Genomic DNA, 20,141 nt, shown 5'->3' on the forward strand with positions numbered 1-20,141 from the left:
GTATTGAACTTCCCTGTGCAGTCCAGCCTCCTCCCTCTGTTCTCCTGCGCCCTCTCAGGCCCACCATGAAGCAACCCTCCCTCACCATGCCCTGATCCCCAATGCTCTGCCACAACCCGCACTCAATGCACCAATGCCCAACTCCCGTCGCCCAACAATCTCTTGAAAAAAGAAGCAAAGCAACTTGCCTGCAGCACACCACCTTCAACCAATTGTGAATCAGAAAGCTTGTGTTTCTCCTTTGATGCAGAATTAATTGCAAAGGTGCCGTTTAATCTGGCAAAACGGCATTTTAATGAGTATGCAAAACACGAGAATGCAATAAAAAACATTTAGCCGGTTATTGGCATGAAACTAAATCTGCCTTCAATCTGCTAAACCTTATTTCATCTCACCATCAGGAAGATGACATTTTGCTTCCAAGACAATTAAGTGCACTCAAATGTTTTGAATCCATACAGCTATCTCCGAGACATAAAGGCGTTTTTTAGCCTGCTGTTCTCCCCAAATTCTGAGATACACTCAGTATCGTGCACCGCCATATGTACACACTGGACCTTTACCTCCAGCAGCACTAACTCACCCTATCCCAGTTCCATTTCATTCTTCGTCTCATCCAACAAACGGTTTCGAAGAAGAGACATATTGGACTCAAAGTGCCCATTCTCTTTCTCTCTCTCCACTGATACTGCCGGACCTGCTGGGTTTCGCAGCACTTTCTACTTTTGTTGCAATTAACTACAGTCACCAATCTTATTTCCTGCTGCCAAGAGCAGTGGAGGATTCCAGCCATAGAGTGACCTTTTCAGGGCAAGAAAGGTTGTTGAGCAATTGTTCTGACTTCAGCCTAAGAAACCCACACAGACCTCATTTTTAAAAATTAATTTGCGAGTTGCAGGAGTCACTGTCTTCGCCAGACATAATTACCCACTCCTAGTTACCCTTCAAAAGATGGTGGCGAGCTGCCTTCTTGAACTGCTGCAGTCCCTGTGGTGCAGCTACACCCACAGTTCTGTAAGGAAGGGAGTTCCAGCATTTTGAACCAGCAACAGTGAAGGAGCGACGATATATTTCCAAGTCGGGGTGGTGAGTGACTTGGGAGGGGAACCTCCAGGTGGCGGGGTTCCCAGGTATCTGCTGCTCTTGTCCTTCTAGATGGTAGTCATCATGGGTTTGGAAGGTGCTGTCTAGTCTAAGGGACCTTGGTGAGTTCCTAAAGTGCACCTTGCAGATGGTAGACACGGCTGCCACTGTTTGTCAGTGGTGGAGGGAGTGAATGTGTGTGGAAGGGATAGCAATTAAGTGGGCTGCTTTGTCCTGGATGGTGTCAAGCTTCCTGAGTGCTGTTGGAGCTGCACTCATTCCATAAAACTCTTGCAGATGGTGGACAGGCTTTGGGAGTCAGGAGGTGAGTTACTTGCCACAGGATTCCTGCTCTTGTAGTCACAGTATTTATATGGCTAGTCCAGTTCAGTTTCTGATAAATGGCATCCCCCAGGGTGTTGATAGTGGGGGATTCAGTGATGGTAGATCCTCTCTTGTTGGAGATGGTCATTGCCTGGCACTTGTTTGGTAACTTGCCACTTGTCATCCCAAGCTTGGGTACTGTCCAGGTCTTCCTACATTTGAACACAAACTACTTCAGTCTCTGAGGAATCAAAAGTTATGCTGAACATTGTGCAGTCATCTGCAAATGTCCCCAATTCTGACGTTATGATGGAAGGAAGGTCCTTGATGAAGCAGCTGAAGATGGTTAGGCCTAGGACACTATCCTGAGAAACTCTTGCAGTGATGTCCTGGAGCTGAGATGATTTATCACCAACCACCACAGACATCTTCCTCTGTGCCAGGTATGACTCCAACCAGCGGAGAGTTTTCTCCTGATTCCCATTGGCTCCAGTTTTGCTGGGATCCCTTGATGCCACACTCGGTCAAATACTGCCTTGATGTCAAGGTAGTCACTCTAACCCACCTCTGACATTCAGCTCTTCTGTCCATGTTTGAACCAAGGCTGTAGTGACGTCAGGAGCTGAGTGACCCTGGTGGAACCCAAACTCAGTGAGAAGGTTATTGCTGAGTAAGTGCCGTTTGATCGCACTGTTGATGACTCCTTCCATCACTTTGCTGATGAGCGAGAGTAGACTTCTGAGACTGTAATTGGCCGGGTTGGATTGTCCTGCTTCATGTGTACTGGACATAGCAGAGCAATTTTCCACATTGCCGAGGAGATGTAAGTGTGGAACAGCTTGGCTATGGGTGCGGCAAATTCTGGAGCAGAAGACTTCATTACCAGAATATTATCAGGGATCATATCCTTTACAGTATCCAGTTCTTTCAGCCGTTTCTTGATATCACATGGGGTGAATCGTATTGGCTGAAAACTGACATCTTTGATGCTGGGGACTTCCGGAGGAGACCAAAATGGATCATCCACTCGGCACCTGTGGCTGAATATTTTTATGAATGCCTCAGTCTTGTCTTTTGCACAGATGTTTTGGGCTGCTCCATCAATAAACATGGGAACATTTGTGGAGTTTCCTCCTCCAGTGACACCAACATTCACTGCTGGATGTGGCAGGACTGCAGAGATTAGATCTGATCCATTGGTTTGTGGGATGTTTAGTCCTGTGTTGTAGCTTCACCAGGTCGACACCTCATGTTTTGGTATACCCGGTGTTGCTCCTGGCATGCTCTCCTGCACTCTTCATTGAACCAGGGCTGATCCCTGGCTTGGTGTTAATGGTGGGGTGGGGGATATGCTGGGCTATGAGGTTGCAGATTGTGGTTGAGTACAATTCTGTTGTTGCTGATGGCCCACAGCTCCTCATGGGTGCCCAGTCTTGAGTTGCGAGATCTGTTCTGAATCAATCCCATTTAGCACATTGGTAGTGCCGCACAATATGACTGAGGGTATCCTCAATGTGAAGACAGGACTTCGTCTCCACAAAGACTGTGTGGTGGTCACTTTTACCGATACTGTCATGGGCAGATGCATCTGCAGCAGGAAGGTTGGTGAGGATGAGGTCAAGTATGGTTTTCCCTATTTTTGGTTCCCTCACCGCCGGTCACAATCCCAGTCTAGCAGCTATTGTCCTTGAGGACCCGGCCAGCTCAATCTGTGGTGGTTCTACTGAGCCACACTTGGTGGTAGACATTGAAGTTTCCCACCGAGAGAATGTTCTGCACCCTTTGCCACCCTCAGTGTTTCCTCCGAGTGGTGTTCAACATGGAGGAGTAACTGATTCATCAGCTGAGGGGGGGGAACGGTACATCCAAAAAGGTGCAACTTTTTCAAGGATTTTTACAGAGACAATAGTATCGTAGAAACGAAAGTTCACATTAATTCAAGCAATTTCTAACATTTTTATATGTGAGGCCCTCGACAGTGCACCTTGTGACTGTAGAGGTGATCATTGACAGTAAATTCTGGATTTTCATGTTCTATTGTGCAAACTCCAGGAGCTGCCCTATATTTTATGGCTAATGACAATAACGTTAGAGCAACTGCAAAATCTGGGTTATTATTTTTCTCTGTTCCACCATCAGACCACTGCAGATACTCGGGCAGGCTTGTCAACTGATTTGTGTCAGTGTTGTGTTCCTTTGCATAAACCCGAAATTGAATTATTTTAAGTGGTTTTCTGGCAGAGTTTCAATAGCAGCCATTGTCATTTAGTCCGCAACATTACATCAGAGTTTTTAAAATGGAACCCACTTGTTTATGACAACATGGATACTTAGCTTATTGGCTTGGCTCTTTTCCAAAAAAGGTCCTTACCTTGGACTGCAGTACAGCCGCTTCCCTGGTTGTTCCTCGTCACTCGGTTCCCAGCTTTGAGCTGATGTTTGGTTCTGTGCGAAGCGACTGATGAGTCCCAGGATTTGGAAGAGCATAACGTTGCCTCTTGCAAAAGATTGGCCCAAATGGTTTCCTTGCTGTAAACAGCCCGGCAAACAAAAGCCAAAAGCCATTATGGCCAAAATTCCCCGTCATCTTTTGATGCACGGTCAATTGAACAAAGACTCGAGTTGGATGCAACTCAGGCTTTATTGCTCTAAGATGTGTGGCCTCCCACAGCAGCTGGTGAAATGGCTGCTGCATGGGGGACACACATATTTATACTCCGCCTACTGGGCGGAGCCAGCAGACAGGGACTCCCGGCGAACCTGTAGTACAGGTCCTACCATACATCACCTAATAAAGGTGTAACAGTGGTTTACCACATCCTTCGCAACTGGGATTTTCCGGTGCCACTGAAAGGGAAGGGAGTTTTGACTGGAACGCCAGCGGCTGGTTCTCCATCGGCGTGATCCCCTGATTTCCCAATGGCATGGGGGGGAGGGGGGTTCCCACAATGGGAATCCCCATTGGCCGGCTGCTGGGATGGACAATCTTGTCCCAAATGTTCCGTTCCTGCTCACAATGGGTCCGGCCAGCGGCACCAGACCAGGGAAACCCGCCCTATGTTTGGAGGATGAAAAGAAAATATGGGTAATGGGCACTCTATCCTCTTTGCAGTGTTGGAGAGAGGTGTGAGTAATCCTGTGTCTGCATCAGATGTTGGAGACAGACCCCCCCGCAGCCCCCCCCCCCCCCCCCCCCCCCCCACATTCTGAATTGCAGGCAATTGTAGGTCTTTGGAAAACCTTAGAAGACCAGCACTGAGACCGTTCCGGATCACTGTCAGCACCAGCGTTGCAATGAGAGTTTTCACTGAAAGGAACACCATAGTATTAAAAGCAATGACAATGCTGGAAGCTGTAAAACATGTCACGGGGTCCAGTCAGATTTAAAACAGTGATCAGTAAATCTGGAAACTGTGAGCTGTTCTCTGGGTTTAATTTTTAGATTCACATCCCAATGTGTCAAGTACCTCTCAAACTGTAATCTCACATTGAATTCATTTAGCGAAACAACAATGTCATGAATTATCACATGAATCTTTTTCTGAGGGAATAAATTCTCACATTTTTATAAATTATATATAGCTTTCCTCATTGCTGTTTCCTAAATTTAAAAATCTGAACAAAGAATCTTAAAATAGCTAAAGGTGTGTCTGCCTCAGACCCCAGAACGAAAGAAGCCACTTTGCAGTTTGGGGACTCTCACGCCTTGTTATATTTTGGGTGTTCCGACCCATCGCCTGGGGCATGCACAGCCCATTTCAATTAGAAGTATACAAAGGCCATCTGCATTCACTAACCCTGGCTGGCCAGGAAGAGATAGATTGTCCGCTAAGATAAAGGCTCCACAACCTTACTTTCAATTCACCTGAGGAAGGAGCAGCACTTCGAAAGCTACTGATGCGAAACAAACATGTTGGACTTTAACCTGGTGTTGTAAGACTTCTTACTGTGCTTACCGCAGTCCAACGCCGGCATCTCCACATCATCAATTCCTATTGGCCGAGACAGTTAACAGTCTTCAGATCCCAAACGATGGATACACATACTTTGTCAAATGTCAGGTGGAGAAGAAGGGGATCATGTGACGTGGGCCTCTGGCTTGTGGAACAAACAATATTGTCTTGCTGAACTGCATAGGTCAGTCTGCTGTTTACAATCTAACTAGAATCCTCACAGAAAAGGAGCTCTGCCCAGGGGTGAATACCTGGCCCCATCTACACTCCGTCTGCTAGAAATTCTGGACCATCGCTTCCAAAACTGATTAATCTCTGTATGCCTATGTCATCACGTGAAGTCAACACCACTGAAATAGTGAATTATACAGCATCAGTTTGCAACCATTTATAAATTTATTCTTTCATGTAGGTGTTCTGGCAAGGTTTATATTTGTTGCCAATCACTATTTCCCTTGGCTAAGGCCATTTCAGAGGGCAGTTATGGGTGACCAACATAGCTGTGGGTCAGGAGCCATATGTAGGCCATGTCCCAAAGGACATTAATGAACCTGATGGATTTTTACAACAATTGATAACAGTTTCATGGTCACCATCAATGATATTAGCTTTCAATTCTAGATTAATTGATTGAATTTGAAATCCACCAGCTGCAATGGTGGGATTTGAACGCATGTCCCCAGTGCTTTGGCCTGGGTCTCAGGATTGCTAGTTACATGACATTACCACAACACCACAATCTGCAGCTGAAATTCGTGACGAGATTCCTCATTGGACTTTGATTCCAGACTCTGGAACACACATGAACCAATATTTATTTTCTCTGCACTTGCTGTATTGTAAAACTATTTATTTATCCCTGTCTTTACTGTCGGAGTGTGGAGGCCACGTTGTGACCCTTCTCCCATATTTCGTTTTTATAAATTTAGAGTACCCAATTCATTTTTTCCAATTAAGGGGCAATTTAGCGTGGCCGATCCACCTACCCTGCACATCTTTGTGTTGTGGGGGCGAAACCCACGCAAACACGGGGAGAATGTGCAAACTCCACACGGACAGTGACCCAGAGCCGGGATCGAACCTGGGACCTCGGCGCTGTGCGGTAGCTCCACCGTGCTGCCCCTCCTCCCATGTTTTGAGTGCATGGAACCAAACACATCTTTTTTCTATCGCGGGTTTGCTGTGGCGTTATTAACATAAAACTCGATCACACGGGATTTGGAAATACGGCATCGCTTACAAAGAAGACAACAAATTGAAACACCTTTCGGATTATGGAAGAATGGAAGAATGGTGAGAGGTGAAATTAGTGCTGTTTAAATGAACACCCATCCTGTCCATCACATTTGTTCATACCCCAGGAGGAAAGGAGTTGCCTTGTGCAATGTCTATGAAGGTGGCCTGTCCTTTGCATATGGTCAATTCTTGCAGACTTCAGTCCTTGCTGACAGTCCATACTTTGGGTCTCGTTCACCCATTATTTTGGCCATAGGACTCAGTCTCTATCATGTTCTTCTTGGAATGGAACCTCCATCTGCTCCTACAGAGCCCCAGGTAAATAGATACTCAGGACTTCTCAGGCCCAAAGGCTGGGAATCGGTCAAGAAACGACTTAGTGGGTAGCACTGTTGCTTCACAGCGCCAGGGTCCCAGATTCGATTCCCGCTTGGGTCACTGTCTGTGCAGAGTCTGCACGTTCTCCCCGTGTCTGCGTGGGTTTCCTCCGGGTGCTCCGGTTTCCTCCCACAAGTCCCGAAAGACGTGCTGTTAGGTGAATTGGATATTCTGAATTCTCCCTCTGTGTACCCGAACAGGCGCCGGTGTGTGGCGATTCAGGTATTTTCACAGTAATTTCATTGTAGTGTTAATGGTAGCTTACTTGTGACAATAATAAAGAATATTATAATTAAGGATCAGTGCAGTTACTGGCCAATAGGAATGGGTATGGGTTAATAGTCAGTGCAACTACTGGTCAATAAGAATGGGTCAAGAGTCAGTACAGATACCAACCAATGGGATGGTGTGGAGTCAAGAGCCAATGTGAATACTGGCCAACAGGGGAGGTGTGGGGGTCAAAGATCCATGCAGGTACTGACGAATGGGGATTCTGTTGGATGATAATAATGACTGGACAATTTAAAGAAACATACTATTAGTTATTGCAAATACCTGCTGACAATGTGAGCAACCATTTCCATTCGGTGGGGCAGCGTGGGGGGGGGGGGGGGGGGGGCTGACACCACTTTATGCAACACAGCCCCATTACCCCTGAAAAGGCCCAGCTATGTTCCTGAATATTTCAATAGGGACCCAGATGTGTCCCAACATCACCAAAAAGCAAATGGGTCTTAGATTTATGAGGCCTGTTAATGATGTGGTTTTCAAAGTGCTTTTACTGTCAGGTGGATGTACCTTTAAGAAATGGGTGTTTATCAAATAGCTGCAGTGATGTCAGTGTGTGAGAGGAGCTGGGCTGTCTGTCTGTCTTTTTACTTTCGTTTTGAGCTGAAAAGTTGCTTTATGGCTCTGTTTTTGGTTTTGTTTTCAGAGTTGGAGAGCTGTATTCTCCAACTCTGTGTGGAGCTGTATGGAGAGATGTGTAATGATATTTCTCTCTACAAGCTAAAGAATGCCTTCAGCTCACTTGATGATTTCAAAGTAATACCTGTTTCTGCGAGAATTTAAACCTGCTGTCTTTGTTAAAAGGGTTTAACTTATGGATGTTGCTAGGAAAGGTATTAATGGTTACCTATAGAGAATTATATCTGTGGGGTTACATGTGTTGCTAATTGATAAGATGTTTACTGTGTGTTTATGAAATGTTAACTGGGTTCATAGAATAAACATTGTTTTGTTTTTAAAAAGTTAAGGTCTCTATTGCATAACACCTGGAGAGTGGACTCTTGTGCTCCCCATAACCAAAATCTATTAAAAGTCGTGGGTCAGGTGAACTCCATGATATACTTTGTAGTTTTCTAAACCCAGGCCCATAACATTACAGACTGAAATCTGAAATACAGACAACATGAAGTTGGGTTATGGCACTAATGCTGGCCTCTTTGTTTTAAAGTAAATTTTGAAAACCCAATTTATTTTTCCAATTAAGGGGCAATTTAGTGTGGCCAATCCATCTCCCCTGCACATCTTTGGGCTGTGGGGGCGAAACCTACGCAAACACGGGGAGAATGTGCAAACTCCACTCGGACAGCGACCCAGAGCCGGGATTGAACCTGGGACCTCGGTGCCGTGAAGCAGCAATGCTAACCACTGTTCCACCGTGCTGCCTAATGCTGGCCTCTTTCAAACAGCCAGCAGAGGAATGAGAGGCTGAATAGAAACATACATAGAAAATAGAAGCAGGAGGAGGCCATTTGGCCCTTCGAGCCTGCTCCACCATTGATTACAATCATGGCTAATCATCGAGTTCAATACCCTGATCCCACCTCCCCCCCTAATCCCTTGATCCCTTTAGCCCCAAGAGCTGTATCTAATTCCTTCTTGAAATTACACAATTCTTTCATCTGAACTACTTTCTGTGGTAGTGAATTCTACAGATTCACCGCTTTCTGGGTGAAGAAATTGCTCCGCACTTCAGCCCTAAAAGGTTTACCCCTTATCCTCAAACTATGACCCTCTAGTTCTGGACTCCCCCCACCATCGGGAACATTTTTTCTGAATCTACCCTTCAGAAAAAGACCCATTTATTCCAATTTTTTGCTTCCTGTCTGCTGACCAGTTTTCTATCCACCTCAAGACACCACTCGCAACCCCATGCGCTTTAGCTTTACCGAGTAATCTGCTAGGTGAGACCTTGTTGAAAGTCTTCTGAAAGCCTAAAGAGATCACATCCACCGGGTCTCCCTGGTCAACTCGACTAGTTACATCTTCACAGAATTCCAGTAGATTTGTCAAGCATGATTTTCCCTTCATAAATCCATGCTGACTCTGTATAACCCCATTGGCACTGTAAGATTTCATGATTTTATTCTATGAAAGTAAGTATTTCATTGATACAATACCTTGCATGAATTCATAATATCCCAATGCAGTTTACAGCCAATAAAGCACTTTGAAGGGTTAGTTGTAATTCACGAGCAGGAAGCATTGCAGCCAATATTGGCAGAGCAAGATCCCCAAAGAGCAATGTGATAAAGACAAAGCTCCTAACAATCCCAATGGCTGACAGATGCATACTGACCAGGAGATGAATGAGAACTCCCCTGCTCCTCTTGAAATCATGCCATTCACCGGACAGTTTTAATGGGCCTCCCCCAGGTGTGCTTCTCAGTGGTGGAAGTTGGCTGCTAGTGGTCAATGGCTGGATCTTCGAGTCCCGTGACTGTCAATGATATTTCCCATTGAATCCGCGCCACACCGTCCAGAAACCTGCAACGGGGGTGCGCCATTAGCGGGACAGGTAGATCCCACTGGCCTGACCAGCCAAAAGATCTCATCTAATAGCTCAACCAATGAATGGCTCCTCCAATGGAGCAGCAGCTCCTCAGGACTGCACAGGATGACAGTGCTACCCACTGAGCCTCAGACGGCACATTTAATCAATCTGAATGAATGCGTTCAAACAGGATTTTCTCAGAACCTGAATTTATAAAATGTGTCCTTTCCCCTGCTGACCTTTTACTTTGCAATCTGCTGATTACAGGTCCTGCAGGGGGCTGCAACGTGTTTCTATGCATTCATCGGCTTTGACATCATCGCCACAACAGGAGAGGAAGCAAAGAGTCCAAACACTTCAATCCCGTACGCTATCACCGCTTCCCTGGTGATCTGCTTGACTGCATACGTGTCTGTGAGTGATAAAAAAAATCTTTGATGGTTTCACCTAGTATCTCCACGTGTGACTCACTGTCGAATTAAGGTACCATATAAACGCAAGTTATTGTTGTTATAGCTGTGTAAATAAATCAGCATAATCTTCATTTGCCCTTTGTTCCTGGAGGTTTATGAACCGAGACACACTTTCGTTTTTAAATTCCATCCCTATCTCTCCTACCGGTTGGTAAATGTAGAGTCGAGCTGATCTATTCAAGGTCAGTCCAAGTTCTGGCCTGTAATGAATGACTTGATCTTGTAACAAATATTGCACTGTGTTTGACCTGGGCACATCTGGATACAGTCTCTTCCCCTGACTATGATCCATTGGGAATGTGCACAGGCGGCAACATTGGGCTCAGCTGTATTGTCTCTCCGTGGTATCGTTTCTGACCCGCGAGGATAGCCAAGGGGTTTCCAGAAATTGAAGGTTAATCTCGAGGGCACAGCTGCAAGTAACAACCAGGAAAAATATCATCAGAACTTTAAACGCAACTGTGAATTTTTACATCTTCTTTGAACATTTGCAGTTCTTTAAATATTGTAAGAAGTCTTACAACACCAGGTTAAAGTCCAACAGGTTTGTTTCAAACACGAGCTTTCGGAGCACAGCTCCTTCCTCAGTTGAATGGCGAGGTATTCACCTCGCCATTCACCTGAGGAAGGAGCTGCGATCCGAAAGCTCGTGTTTGAAACAAACCTGTTGGACTTTAACCTGGTGTTGTAAGACTTCTTACTGTGCTCACCCCAGTCCAACACCGGCATCTCCACATCACTTTAAATGTTGGAGATGGGGAGAAAATGCATTTTTTTTTGGATAAAATTCAAGATTTTATAACTAATATTATGTCCCTTTTCCAATTGCCCATGGGAAGACTGCTCCTCGTGAATGGACCAATTGCAGTGCTGGGTTGGGTGGCTCGAGGTGGGAGGTCATGTGATGACACCTCCAGAATCGAACCAACTCCAGTATTTGGGAACTCGAGTCCATGGTCAAACAACCTGCCCAAATTCATCAAGTCTCAAACATGAAGAACATAACATAATGCTGTTGCCCAGGAGGAGTCAGGAGAGGAAGGTTGACTCCTTTTGTCGTTGAGTAGCTCGACAACTGGGCCCAGGCCTCTGGTGCAAGATACGATTAAATGGACTAATGGAGATGAGATAAAATAGGAAGTAACAGCAAGCTTGGGGATGTGGTGTGAAGAATAAAAAGCGGGAGGATAAAAGAGCTCCACAAAGCTAACGTCCTGCGGTGAAGAATTATTTGAGACCCAAATGTTTGCTGGGAACATCAAGTGGAAAATTAAGTCTAGGATCGCCCCCTCTCTTGTAGGACCTTCTATGCACGGGCTTAAAAAGATCTCCTGGATGCATTTTGAGAATTCTGCTCCCGCTAAACCTTTCACACTATGACTACCCCAGTTAATGTTGGGGGAAGTTGAAATCCCCACTATCACTATCCTATTACTTTTACACATCTCTGAAATTTGCCTACATATCTGCTCTTCTATTTCTCTCGGACTGTTAGGGGGCCTATAGAACACTCCCAGCAATGTGATTGCTCCTTTTAAGTTCTACCCATTCGGCTTCGTTTGAAGAACCTTCTCAGATGGCATCCCTCCTTACTGCTGTAATTGATTCCCTGATGAAAATTGCGACAACCCTTCCTCTTTTATCTCCTTCCCTGTCTTGTCTGACGATTCATCTAAGGAAGTGTATCCTTCCTGAGGTGAGGTGTTCAGCTTGCAGTGGACCTGAATATGCGTGGCTTTTGTATTCACAACATTGCGAAGTCTGTTACTGCACAAATGATTTGGAAGTGCTTTTGTTTGTTGGTGAGGGAGCTTGTTGAGGTTCGGCAAATGGGTGAAAGCGTCTGCACACACGCTGCATTCAGTTTCTCTCTCATGTAAACTTGTTTAATGGTTCTCAGTGGAAACCAAATGCACTGACACCCCTCCGGCCTCCCACCCGGTTCTATAACCTTCCCATTCTTGATGCAGGAGCCAGCATCCCTCCGCCCAACTTCCTTCCACCCCTCCTCCTCAGGCAATCATTATGAGGGGTTTCTGGCAGCAAGTGTTAGATGGCAGTGGGTCCTCTTAACACTTTGTCCATCACTGGCCCTGGCTCGATGCCTCACTCTGCCGTCAATTCCTCTTAGACCCAGAGAGTAGTGGGGGCATGGAATGCACTGCCTGTGGAAGTAGTTGAGTCGGAAACGTTAGGGACCTTCAAGTTGCTATTGGATAGGTACATGGATTAGGGTAGAATAATGGAGTGTAGGTTAACTTCTTAAGGGCAGCACGGTAGCATTGTGGATAGCACAATTGCTTCACAGCTCCAGGGTCCCAAGTTCGATTTCGACTTGGGTCACTGTCTGTGCGGAGTCTGCACATCCTCCCCGTGTCTGCATGGGTTTCCTCCGGGTGCTCCGGTTTCCTCCCACAGTCCAAAGATGTGCAGGTTGGGTGGATTGGCCATGAAAAATTGTCCAAAATTCTATGATTAACCTCGGACAAAAGTTCGGCGCAACATCGTGGGCCGAAAGGCCTGTTCTGTGCTGTATTTCTCTATCTATCTATCTACCCTGCGATCCTATTCCTGCCCATGTCCTTGAGTGGTAGCTCCTTACTTTGGCTGCACAGAATACAGCTACAGAATACAAGTTTCCTTTTGTGTGTGGGGGGGGGGGGGGGGCACTCTCCCTGTTGACCAACTCCTTCTCCTCGCCTCTTCACAGGCTCGCACCTCACTTTTGCCTCAGGCTGCTCGCCGGGCCAAATGGCAGAAACCTGTCTGCTGCTTCATTCAGTCAAAGTTCGGAAGCTTCACTCCAGATCAGGAGATTCGTCTGAACAGCTCTCAATCTCCACCACCTCTGAACAGCTGGCAAATTGTTTTCCCACTCTAACGGGGAGTCCACCAATCAGAGCCCAGTGTTGTTCTGTACTCCCTGCTCATAGGCTCGAAAGATTGGAATGAGCCTATCAGCCAATTCAGAGGGACCAGGCTCCCACAGCACAGTCACATCTCAGTACAGCCGCCCCCCCCCGCCCCCCCCCCCCCCCCCCACCCCCTCCTCCCCCACCATTGGTCGGGGCCCCACGCTACAGCAGTGCGCGTTTCATTGTAAATTTGCCTCTGAAGTGGCCCATTCAAAAATTCACACGCCTTATATACTCGCATACAAGCCTTCATGTGTCAGCTGGCATAGTCTAATAGTGATGATGTGGAGATGCCGGCGTTGGACTGGGGTAAGCACAGTAAGAAGTCTTACAACACCAGGTTAAAGTCCAACAGGTTTGTTTCAAACACGAGCTTTCGGAGCGCAGCTCCTTCCTCAGGTGAACATACCTCGCCATTCACCTGAGGAAGGAGCTGCGCTCCGAAAGCTCGTGTTTGAAACAAACCTGTTGGACTTTAACCTGGTGTTGTAAGACTTCTTACAAAGTCTAATCGAGTATTGGAGCCACTTGCAAGCTTTAGCCTGACTTTCGCTTTGCCAGTGTTGTCATCCATTAGCAATCAGGCACGGGGATCACTGACTGATTTTCTTCTTTCCAATTTCATTTCTCAGCTAAGGCGATCGAACATGAACCAGGATTGAACTTGGGATCTTGCTCGGCTGTGTGTTGCGTTTGTTCAATGTGGTACTCACTGAGCCTTCGATATTACCCACACCATTCCCAGAATAGTCCATGGGTAGGATTCTGATTTCAAAATTGGGGCACGAGAGGGGTGGAAAAGAGCTCCCGACGCCGAAATCACGGCAGGGGCCGCTCTGACGCCGAATCGTGATGCTCCGCTTCCTCGAAAACGGCATCAATGCGACGCATGCCACGTGTAGTTGCAACACTATTCACCATATCATTAGTGGGTCCACCTGCGACTCTCCACCTCCAATGGGCCAAGTTTCCAAATGGCTCGGTCCATGTGTGCTCTCACAAATCGTAAACCTGGCGTGGTGGCTGCTGAGAGAGAGAGACAGGGCGTATGGACAGTGTCCAGCACAGCCGTACTCTGCTAGCCAGGGGGGGGGCTTCTGCCAGGGCTGGGGGGAGTAGTAGGGGATAGCCAGGAAGTGGGCTGTGGGATCAGGGTGGACAGGTACACAACACCATTACCGCAGCTGGCAAGGCAATCATGCCGCTGATAACCCGCTTTAAACCTGGTGCAGCGCCGTACAGATGACCCCTCCCAGGGCACACCCCTGGATGCCCTCTGGCCCCAGCCGACCCATCAGCTGTATGGGCGCTCCAGCACAACCTGTCCCATCTTTTCGGCCCTGATCAGTGTGTGTGTATGGGGGTGGGGTGTATAGTTTAAGGCTGCCCTGTGAGTGTCCATCACGGGCCCAGCGATTCCCGCACTGTTTTTTGTGGGTTTCGATGGTGTTCCATGTGGCACCGGTGCTAGCCCCTCACCGGTAGCAGAATAGGTTCCGGTTGTGATGCCAATATTTCTGACGTAAAGGTCCAGGGATTCTCCGTTGGCATCAAGACTCAGAGTCAGAAAGGAACAATTGTCTCTTGGTAGTTGAACACCCGACCCAACCTGAAGCATGTTTAGTGAAGGAAGAAACCGAGGCAGAAAAAGTGAATAACACAGCTAATATCTGGCCGGGAGCCTCCCCGACTGTTCCTGTTAAATGTTCCATTACATTATTTTAGCATTCACGCTGCACTTTACAGCAATATGCTCTAATTGAACTGTTGCCAAAAGTCCCTCTAGCAATATACAAGCAGATGGGATAGAATAACAGGCAAACAATGGTAACAAAGATGTCTGAATATAGATCTAACGTCAAACCATTAAATAGATTGGGTTAAACCTGCATTAAATATACATATTGTAATTAGCAATTTAAAATGAGTCAAGCAAACTCATTTATTCAAGCATTAAGACTAAGGGGAGAAGTTAAAAATGAGGGATAAGAGAGTACATTGGATTGTGTTCACCCAAAGGGTAGTCAGTTTGTGTAATATGCTATATGTAATATGCTATACAGGGGCTGGTTTAGCACACAGCTAAATCGCTGGCTTTGAATAAAAGACCAAGGTAGGCCAGCAGCACGGTTCAATTCCCATACCAGCCTCCCCGAACAGGCGCCGGAATGTGGCGACTAGGGGCTTTTCACAGTAACTTCATTTGAAGCCTACTTGTGACAATAAGCGATTTTCATTTCATTTCATTCATGTTGTATAATATGTTAGCAGACCCCAGAGGGTTGATATGGGAACATAAATTGATGTCTTTCTGCAGAAACAGCATTTCGAGACATAGGGAGAAGGTGGGTAGGTGGGATTGAGAAATATGGGGAGGTGGTTTGTGGGTGGGATTTAAGAGTATGTGGTGGGATTGAGGGATATGGGGAGAAGACAGTGAGGTGGCATTGAGGGTGATGGGGAGGAGATGGATAAATCATATTGTCACTGTATTCGCAATCCAGAAACCCAGGTAAGATCTGGGGACCTGGGTTCAAATCACTGCAAATGGTGGAATTAGAATTCAATAAAATAAAATCTGGAATCAAAAGTCTAACGATGACCACAAAATCATTGTTGATTGTCATAAAAATCCATCTGGTTCACGAATGTCCTTTAAGGAAGGAAATTTGCCGTCCTTACGCAGTCTGGCCGACATGTGACTCCAGACCCACAGCAACGTGGTAGACGATGCCCTCTGGAATGGAGGGATGGGCAATAAATTTTGGCCTAGCCAGCGATGCACAAATCCCGCAAAATTAATTTTTAAAAAGTGTGTTTTCGGAATATGGGTAGAAGGTAATTAGGTGGTGATCGAACCGATATACAGCTAGCATAGGTCTACCAGCCTGGTTCTTCCACTATTGATAATTTATTAGATTCTTCGTAAGCAAGGTCACCCGGAGTAGGCGGAGTACAGATTTGTAGTTGCCATCAGATCAGCCATGTTCTTATTAAAGGATGGAACAGGCTCAAGGGGCTGAATGGCCTCCTCCTGCTCTTTGTTCCGATGTTTGTAAACTGCTGTGCTGTACATTCTATGTAATTCTCTGTACTACAGGCCTGTCACAAACAGGCTGCTCCCCTGACACCCATCTCCTCATTGCCAGCTGTTAAGTGAGTGCCTCTGATGCTTTTTAGGTATCACTTGGCTGTGCTGGCTCAGGCACTGGCTGCAACATCTAACTCTATGCATGTTCGCAAGTATTAATCGTAATGTAATACTGAGATTATGTGTGTCTTTCCTTTACCAGGTCAGTATTATCCTGACGCTGATGGTGCCTTACTACGCCATCGACACAGAATCTCCGCTGATGGAGATGTTTGTACTGCATGGATTCCACGCAGCCAAGTACATTGTCGCTATTGGTTCAGTGGCGGGGCTGACGGTCAGCCTGCTTGGCTCCCTCTTCCCGATGCCCAGGGTGATTTACGCCATGGCCGATGATGGTCTACTCTTCAGGTTGGTGGCCTCTCCTCACAATCCAGTCTCCATTTCTTATGGTCCAAGGGATTGCAACAGTAAAGATTTAAGAGTTGCTACAGTTGCGGATAAGAAGAGAACGGCTGTCCTTCGCTCTGCCACACCAGCTCTCTCTTATTATTCCTCTCATATTACCATGGAAAATCTCATTGGGTCCAATGTCTAGGTTTCTGGAACCTCTGCCGCACTGTGTGGCAGGTAGCCATGTCATGGTGGGAATATCTCAGGTGCCCATTGGTGCAGAGTCCATAAAGTAGGTTAAAAAAGGAACTTGATAGTTCTGAACGGGTGCAACAGAGGGACTGGGATTAGTCTATTTAATTCAAATCGGGAAATCGCCTGATGGGTTAAATGTTTCCATACCTGTACTCTTCTACAAGTAAATGTGTACCTGAGATCTGGCTGTAAATTGGAGTTCAGCTCAGTAACTGAAGGCAATGTGGAAGAATTCCGAAACATTCCATTATGACAGTGAGAGGTGTAAGCAATCTTACAATCGTGCGATCAATGTACCTCCAGTAAGTGAATCAGCCATTAATTCAAATTGAACAAAATGGATACAACACAACATGGCAAGTCAGACATCTTTCCATCTTGGGCCTGTATTTTGAGAACGTAAACTTCAACTCAACAAAAACCCTTCTGCCACCATCCTAATCTGCAATAAGTCCTGTCTTTTCAAATTTTCTCTGACGGGGTGTGGGTGTCTCTGACAAGTCCATCCTGAATTGCCCCTGAACTGAATGTCTTGCTTGACCATTTCAGAGGACAGTTAAGAGTCAACCATATTGCTGTGGGTCCAGAGCCACGTGTAGGCCAGACCGGGTAAGGACGGCAGATTTCCTTCCCTAAAGGGCATTCGTGAACCAGATGAGTTTTGACAACAATCGATGATAGTTTCATGATCACTATTATTGAGAATAACTTTCAATTATACATTTCATTTATGTTTAAATTGCACCAGTTGCAAGGGTGGGATTGCAAGGGTGCAGAAAGAAGCCATTCAGCCCAACTCCAGTATATCTGGGGATCAGAAGTGTCCACAGTATTCCAGGTGTGGTATGACTACACAGAACACAGAACAGTACAGCACAGAACAGGCCCTTCGGCCCTCAATGTTGTGCCGAGCCATGATCACCCTTCTCAATCCACGTATCCACCCTATACCCGTAACCCAACAACCCCACCCCCCTTAACCTTACTTTTATTAGGACACTACGGGCAATTTAGCACGGCCAATCCACCTAACCCGCACATCTTTGGACTGTGGGAGGAAACCGGAGCACCCGGAGGAAACCCACGCACATAGGGGGAGGACGTGCAGACTCCACACAGACAGTGACCCAGCTGGGAATCGAACCTGGGACCCTGGAGCTGTGAAGCATTTATGCTAACCACCATGCTACCCTGCTGCCTTGTATAGTTTCAGCAGGTCTTCCCCATTTTCATACTCCATTCCCTTTGAAATAAAGGGCATCATTCGATTTGCCGTCCCAATTACCTGCTGAACTTGCATACTCGCTTTTGGTGATTTATGCACATGGACTCCCAAATCCCTCGGTGCTGTATTTTCCATTTAAACACTATTTAGCTCCTTTATTCTTTCGACCAAAGTGCATAACTTCACATTTTCCTACATTATGGGTGGGATTCTCCGGCCTCCCAGCCACCTGTTTCTCGGTGGCGGGAAGCGGTGCGCTGTCCACTCATACCGGGATTCTCTGCACTCACAGCTGCCAATGGGCTTTTCCGTTGAAGCCACCCCACACCACCAAGAAACCCATGGGCGGGGGTGCCCTGCCAGCTCTGCCAGCTAAAGGCCAGAGAATTCCGGCCTATAATCCATCTGCCAAGTTTTTGCCTACTCACCTGACCTGTCTGTATTCCTCTGTGACTCAGCACGGTAGCATAGTGGTTAGTACAATTGCTTCACAGCTCCAGGGTCCCAAGTTTGATTCCCGGCTTGGGTCACTGTCTGTGCGGAGTCTGCACCTTCTCCCCGTGTCTGCGTGGGTTTCCTCCGGGTGCTCCGGTTTCCTCCCACAGTCCAAAGATGTGCAGGTTAGGTGGATTGGCCATGATAAATTGCCCTTAGTGTCCAAAATTGCCCTTAGTGTTGGGTGGGGTTACTGGGTTATGGGGATAGGGTGGAGGTGTGGGCTTGGGTCGGGCGCTCTTTCAAAAGAGCCGGTGCAGACTCGATGGGCCGAATGGTCTCCTTCTGCACTGTAAATTCTATGATCCTCTCTTTGTGTCATCCTCACCTCTTACCTTCCCACCACTTTTTATGTCGCCTGCAAACTTGACATTGGTGCATTCACTTCCTTTACCCAAGTCATTAATATATATTGTACATAACAGTGGCTCCAGCGTGGGTCCCTGTGGCACTTCACTAGTTACAGGCTGCCATCCTGAAAATGCTCCTCTTATCCCAACTCTCTTTTTGTGTGGTACCTTGGATTTGGATTTGTTTATTGTCATGTGTACTGAGGTACAGTGAAATGTATTGTTCTGCGAACTGTCTAGACAAATCATTCCATACATAGAACATAGAACATAGAACAGTACAGCACAGAACAGGCCCTTCGGCCCTCAATGTTGCGCCGAGCCATGATCACCCTACTCAAACCCACGTATCCACCCTATACCCATAACCCAACAACCCCCCCCTTAACCTTACTTTTATTAGGACACTACGGGCAATCTAGCATGGCCAATCCACCTAACCCGCACATGAAAAAAATATGTAGGGCAAGCATAAATACACAATGACACAGGCATCAGGTGAAGTATACAGGAGTGTAGTACTACTCAGTAGAGAAGATGAGTGAAGAGATTAGGGCAAACGCATTTTGGAAATTCAAGTATATTACATCTACCGGTTTCCCTTCATCTACCCTGCTCGTTACCACCTCAAAGAATTCGAATGAATTTGGCAAGCATAATTTCTCCTTTGTGAAGCCATGCTGACGCTTATTGATTATATTATGCATTTCTAAATGCTCTGCTATTATATCCTATATAATGGATTCTAACATAGAACATAGAACAGTACAGCACAGAACAGGCCCTTCGGCCCTCGATGTTGTGCCGAGCAATGATCACCCTACTTAAACCCACGTAACCCGTATACCCGTAACCCAACAATCCCCCATTAACCTTACACTACGGGCAATTTAGCATGGCCAATCCACCTAACCCGCACATCTTTGGACTGTGGGAGGAAACCGGAGCACCCGGAGGAAACCCACGCACACACGGGGAGGACGTGCAGACTCCACACAGACAGTGAACCAGCCGGGAATCGAACCTGGGACCCTGGAGCTGTGAAGCATTGATGCTAACCACCATGCTACCGTGAGGCCCGATTTTGCCAATTTTGCCTAACATTTTGCCAATGCAGAAGTTAAGCTAATTGACCTCTAGTTACATGTTTTTTGTCTCTCTCCTTTTTGAAATAAAGGTGTTGCATTGACA

At 46.6% G+C, this 20,141-nt stretch overlaps 1 protein-coding gene across 1 annotated transcript in view; it reads left to right on the forward strand.

Moving 5' to 3' along the window:
* LOC119976172 (probable cationic amino acid transporter) overlaps window positions 1–20,141 on the forward strand; it is a 103,679-nt gene that overhangs the window by 64,562 nt on the left and 18,976 nt on the right. The window contains exons 5-6 of the mRNA XM_038816448.1: window positions 10,021–10,167; window positions 16,435–16,643. Coding sequence (XP_038672376.1) covers window positions 10,021–10,167; window positions 16,435–16,643 — 356 coding nt within the window. The remainder of the gene's footprint in view (window positions 1–10,020; window positions 10,168–16,434; window positions 16,644–20,141) is intronic.

This window comes from Scyliorhinus canicula, chromosome 13 (assembly GCF_902713615.1).
Source record: "Scyliorhinus canicula chromosome 13, sScyCan1.1, whole genome shotgun sequence".
NCBI lineage: Eukaryota > Metazoa > Chordata > Chondrichthyes > Carcharhiniformes > Scyliorhinidae > Scyliorhinus > Scyliorhinus canicula.